This window comes from Dermacentor variabilis, chromosome 7, assembly GCF_050947875.1.
Source record: "Dermacentor variabilis isolate Ectoservices chromosome 7, ASM5094787v1, whole genome shotgun sequence".
Lineage (NCBI taxonomy): Eukaryota > Metazoa > Arthropoda > Arachnida > Ixodida > Ixodidae > Dermacentor > Dermacentor variabilis.
Window position 1 is genome coordinate 152,115,874 of NC_134574.1, and position 6,060 is coordinate 152,121,933.

Below are 6,060 nucleotides of genomic sequence, written 5' to 3' on the forward strand. Positions count from 1 at the left end.
CGCACAATTTATTTCTGCGTCCTTTCCTCAAATATGCATCGATCATTTGTCATTCCTACCAGATAATCCTTACCATTCCAGTCGGAGCCGTCCAGAATAAAGCAGCGGCGTGGTTCATCTTGTCATCCTACTCAAAGATTTCAAAGTGTGTCAGCCCTGAAGGGAGCGCTCAAGATGCCGCCGCTCTCAATGTGTAGAAAATTCGCTAGATTCTCACGACTTGCTTTCACGACTTGCTCCACCATAGTGCTGTAATGCAACACCTTCATTTGTGAAAATTGTGTTATTTATGTTACCAATAGTGCAGTGCCCCTTTGGGGCCCTTAGGGTATCTAAATAATAAAATAAATAATGCCGATTGCCAAACACGCTGGCGATGCTGCCATCCAGTTCAGCGATCGCTAAATAGTCCCCATCTTGGCCGTATGCTGCTCTTCAATGACGATGGCAAGCAGCCTCATTTGCGGCCAAGCGCGGCGGCCAGTGACACGCCCTGAGTGCAGGATAAGAGGACGACCGGCCATTTCTGCGACGTCGTGTGCCGGGCGGCCGATGGTCCTGAGATCTACGCGCATCAGTCAACGCCACTCCCGGACTGCAGGACTAGAAGACCCACCAGTTCGGCCATGTCATATTCCGGGCGGGCGATGCTGCTGAGATCGGGGCACATCGGCCAGCGCCATTCACTAACTGCAGCACCAGAGGAAGACCCACCAGTTCTGCGATGTTGTTTTCCGGGCTGCCGACGGGGCCGAGATCTGGGACATCGGCGAGCGCCATACCCGGAGTGCAGGGCAAGAGGCAGACCCGCCAGTTCTGCGGTGTCGTTTTCCGGGCGGCCCACGGGGCCGAGATCTGGGCACACCAGCAGGCGCCATTCTCGGAATGCAGGGCAAGACGCAGACCCGCCAGTTCTGCGATGTTGTTTTCCGGGCTGCCGACGGGGCCGAGATCTGGGCACATCGGCGAGCGCCATACCCGGAGTGCAGGGCAAGAGGCAGACCCGCCAGTTCTCAAGTGTCGTTTTCCGGGCGGCCGACGGGGCCGAGATCTGGGCACACCAGCAGGCGCCATTCTCGGAATGCAGGGCAAGACGCAGACCCGCCAGTTCTGCGATGTTGTTTTCCGGGCTGCCGACGGGGCCGAGATCTGGGCACATCGGCGAGCGCCATACCCGGAGTGCAGGGCAAGAGGCAGACCCGCCAGTTCTGCGGTGTCGTTTTCCGGGCGGCCCACGGGGCCGAGATCTGGGCACACCAGCAGGCGCCTTTCCCGGAATGCAGGGCAAGAGGCAGACCCGCCAGTTCTGCGATGTTGTTTTCCGGGCTGCCGACGGGGCCGAGATCTGGGCACATCGGCGAGCGCCATACCCGGAGTGCAGGGCAAGAGGCAGACCCGCCAGTTCTCAAGTGTCGTTTTCCGGGCGGCCGACGGGGCCGAGATCTGGGCACACCAGCAGGCGCCATTCTCGGAATGCAGGGCAAGACGCAGACCCGCCAGTTCTGCGATGTTGTTTTCCGGGCTGCCGACGGGGCCGAGATCTGGGCACATCGGCGAGCGCCATACCCGGAGTGCAGGGCAAGAGGCAGACCCGCCAGTTCTGCGGTGTCGTTTTCCGGGCGGCCCACGGGGCCGAGATCTGGGCACACCAGCAGGCGCCTTTCCCGGAATGCAGGGCAAGAGGCAGACCCGCCAGTTCTGCGATGTTGTTTTCCGGGCTGCCGACGGGGCCGAGATCTGGGCACATCGGCGAGCGCCATACCCGGAGTGCAGGGCAAGAGGCAGACCCGCCAGTTCTCAAGTGTCGTTTTCCGGGCGGCCGACGGGGCCGAGATCTGGGCACACTAGCAGGCGCCATTCTCGGAATGCAGGGCAAGAGGCAGACCCGCCAGTTCTGCGATGTTGTTTTCCGGGCTGCCGACGGGGCCGAGATCTGGGCACATCGGCGAGCGCCACACCCGGAGTGCAGGGCAAGAGGCAGACCCGCCAGTTCTGCGGTGTCGTTTTCCGGGCGGCCCACGGGGCCGAGATCTGGGCACACCAGCAGGCGCCTTTCCCGAAATGCAGGGCAAGAGGCAGACCCGCCAGTTCTGCGATGTTGTTTTCCGGGCTGCCGACGAGGCCGAGATCTGGGCACATCGGCGAGCGCCATACCCGGAGTGCAGGGCAAGAGGCAGACCCGCCAGTTCTGCGGTGTCGTTTTCCGGGCGACCCACGGGGCCGAGATCTGGGCACACCAGCAGGCACCATTCCCGGACCGCAGGGCAAGAGGCAGACCCGCCAGCTCTGCGATGTCGTTTCTGGGCGGCCAACGGTGCCGAGATCGGGGTACATCGGCGAGCGCCATACCGGGACTGCAGGGCAAGAGGCAGACCCTCCAGCTCTGCGATATCGACTTCTGGGCGGCCGACGCTGCTGAGATCGGGGCACATCGCCTAGTACCATTCCCAGAGCGCAAGGCCAGAGGCAGGCCCACCGGTTCTGCGATGTCGTGTTCCTGGCGGCTGATGGTGCTGTGATCTGGGCGCATCAGTTCGTGGTGGCTGCGAAGTGAGATATTTCTTGAGTTGTCTTTTTTTGTTTGTTGTTGTCGCACTGACGCAATTACGCGTATTTGCGTACACACTGCAGAATTACACGTGTGTAGCGCTTCAATATACGAGTACAGTATCCGGGTGCGATTCCTTGTTACCGTAGAGCACCTCATCTTTTTGCAAGTGGGCTCTAATTGCGCAGGTCGGAATGCCCGGCACCTCCATCGATGTCATTATTCTTCGCTTGGGCAGCTAATCATGAGGTCATAGGATCAAATCCCACCATGGCGGCTGCATTTCAATGGATGGCTAAATGCGAAAGCACCGTTGTACTTATTTATGTGCACGGTAAAGAACTCCAGACGTTCCAATCTTCTGGAGTCCCTCACTACGGCGTGCCTCATAATCAGATCGTCGTTGTGGCACGTAAAACTCCACAATTTAATTGCTTCAATTTGTGCTCTCTATATCTCTATATATAGCCGGACAGGAACGTTGTGGGGAGGTGTTCTGTAAGAATCCACCAAGTGGACAGGTCCATTTCGTCTGCTGCTGAAGTGCTGACTGGCCGTGGCGCCTGACTGCTGCGGACGCGCAGCCCAGCGCAACCAATTAGAACTTCAAGAGCAGAATAACTGGAGATGGCCACTAGTTAAACTCTTACAGAATACATCCCCAACTTCGTTTCTTTGAACACGACATGATCGAGTCGATTCAAAAGACAGCCTAATCCGGACCGGACCACCACAATTTACAGTGATTCGTGAAAAGTTCTCCGTGTGGGCAGGCCGTGTAAGACGGATGATCTTAACCTGTAGGAGACCACCAAGCGACGCTGCGTACACTTTTCGAGGCAGTTACCAAGTGACCAACCGCCGTATTTTTCCCGAATGCGTTTACATGTTTTTTATGAGTGGCTAGATTCGCCAGCGGCTTATGTGCTGGCACGACCCGGCGCCTACTCACATCAATTTCATACGTTTGTACGAACGGGCGGCAGAATACCTACCCGGCAATGAAACCTCAGTCAATTTTCCATGTTTCGTGTCTCAGGAGCGTTGTTAAAGTTGGTATTGTGAGTAATATAAATTTAGAACAGGTGTGCACGGTGAGCATCAAAATTACCTGACGTCACTCTAGATTTAACAGACTTTAAAAATTGCGTTACTCATAGCATAGTTAAAACCACTGGGGCATGAGAACAGAAGTGGCGGCGGTCAATGGTAATGTTGGTTGAAGCACGAGTATTTATCCGGGCTTTATACGTTTGAAGTAACACAATGCCAAATCGATTCAGATATGCCGTGCTGCTGGAAAGACGTCGGCCGTACTTCCAGCAACGCTCCTCCAGTACCCGCGACTAACCTTGAGATTCTCGGCGAATTCGAGCACCTTGGAGCACCTTGACCAGTATTTTCGTGCGCGGGAGTGTAATAGGGAGAGTCGACGAACAGCCCAACCACGCGGATGCTCGGGGTCCACTCGGTCTTTTGCTTCTGCTCGGCAGGGATGCGTTGCCTGGCGACAGTGAAGAGCGCGTTGTAGCAAGAGTTCCTGCGCATACGAAAGGACCGACATCGACAACATTCATACCAAATTTGGCAAATTGCTTAACCGCAGCAGCGGTTAACGGTAGGCCCTCTTGCGGACATCCGGTATGAAAACAGAGCGGAAACGTCTAAGTGATGCAAAAATAAAGGATTACATAAAGACGCATTTAACTCGCTCTACGTGCCTTATGTAAAATGCGAACAGCGTACACAAAATCGCCGCAGGCTCTTGTTCTTCAATGCACGTGCCACCTGACCTCGGCTCGAGCTCTTCGCGCATTCCGTCGTCGTCGCCGTTTTCTTTCATCCGCCGCCAACCGCGAAACCTCTGTGATAATGATGATGATGAAACTCTGTCATGGCTCGTACCCACTAAAGGGGATAGGCCAAGAATCGGGCGGCAGGAGTTTTGCTATGGCATAAAAAAACTTTATTCAGGTCCTTCAGGTCGCGCTAGTTTTCTAGCCTGAAGCGGGCCGCTCCCACGTCGGGACCGTAAGGCCTAGCCTCTCCGCCGTATTGCTGGCCCGATGGACTGCCCATGTCTGTTCGAGTTCAGGGCTACGGAGAGCCGCGTCCGAACGCTCTTTGGTGTTGTCCTCGTCACTGCGACTGCAAGCATTCAATTGAAATCTTTCCGTTGACCTTCTGCACAGAAGACGACACTCCGACGACCGCCTTTATATGGTGACAGTTGTCGGAATGACCATCACAGGACGACTATATATACGAGCGAAGCCGCGTTTGCAGGCAACGCTAGTGTTAAAGGTGGCGTCTGCAGTGGAACGTACGCGACGCTTTGTATCGAAATAGTGTCTAATTTGTGTATTCTGCTGTTTTTTGTGAAATATAACTTTCGTGATGTTTGTTTGCGTAGCTGAGTTATTCATACATCTTACTACAAATGCCTCTAGGGGACTTTTATGGTGTTGTCGTTGGTCGCTGTGGAAGCTCCGGCTGTGGTATTCTACCGCTGAGGAGGACGACGAGGGTTTCATTCCAAGCAGGAGAAGATGAAACAATAGATCATTTTTTCATATTCTGCCCCCGTTTCACTTCTTTAAGAAAAAATCTAGAATCTAGATTTACACAGCTTGGTTTGAGCTTTTCAATTATAAACATCCTTTCTCTAGGAGCCTCCTCTCTTGGACAGTGCCACAGGCTTATTTGCTCAACCGTGGAGGATTTTATAATTGCTACAAAGAGATTGTCTTGAATTCTTAAACATTTTATTTTTGTTCATTTCCTCCAGTCAGCTTTACCATCTTCAGTTTTTTAATAAAGATAGCCTAATTTCATCCAAATCTTGGACAATCCCCCACAGTGGGTGTGCGCCATCGCATAAGGAATACCATACCATACCATATCAAGCAGCGATGGCCGCATGCGGCGACTGCTGAGCAGACGACGCAGCGCAGATGAGCAAATCTGGATTGTCGCCATGTCATCGTCGTGATACCGTCGTCGCCATACAGTCGTCGTTCTGCAGTGGTCGTAACCCCATCGTCATAATAGCCTCGTCAATAACCCCGCTGTCCTGATACCGTTGTAGTGTCATTGTCATCATTCCGTCGTGATCTTACAAACTTGGTCCTTCCAACGACGTCAATTTTTCTTCGTCGTTCCATGGTATTCTCTGCATCGCCGTCATACAGTAGTAGTGATGCTCACGGCCTAAGTTGCTAAGCTAGTGTCGTAGCAAATAGGTCGACACAGGAGACAGTGCACGCATATGAGCGATGTAACCGAAGTCTCACTCATCATCGCTCCCGCTTTCTTCGCGCTCCTTAATGTGCAACGAATGAAACGACATAAATGTGTTCCTTCGTCGTCAGAGCGACATATTCGGGTGCAGTAACCGAATGAAGTTGGTTCTAAGAACTACTAAAAAGAAATAGTTTTGGCGTGCTATTCAAATGTATCCCGCCAGTAATCATTAGCCCCTTCTTTGGAAAGCATATATTTGCTCCCGGAGC

At 53.7% G+C, this 6,060-nt stretch overlaps 1 protein-coding gene across 1 annotated transcript; it reads right to left on the reverse strand.

Annotated features, from left to right (window-relative positions):
- Nucleotides 1-268: 268 nt before the first annotated feature.
- Nucleotides 269-4,260, reverse strand: LOC142588164 (uncharacterized). Its single transcript, XM_075699666.1, has 2 exons — nt 3,900-4,260; nt 269-2,543 (listed from the first exon to the last, which is right to left on the reverse strand). The coding sequence occupies exons 1-2, from the start codon at nt 4,094-4,096 to the stop codon at nt 1,406-1,408; spliced, it is 1,335 nt and encodes a 444-aa protein (XP_075555781.1). The 5' UTR covers nt 4,097-4,260; the 3' UTR covers nt 269-1,405.
- Nucleotides 4,261-6,060: the final 1,800 nt, after the last annotated feature.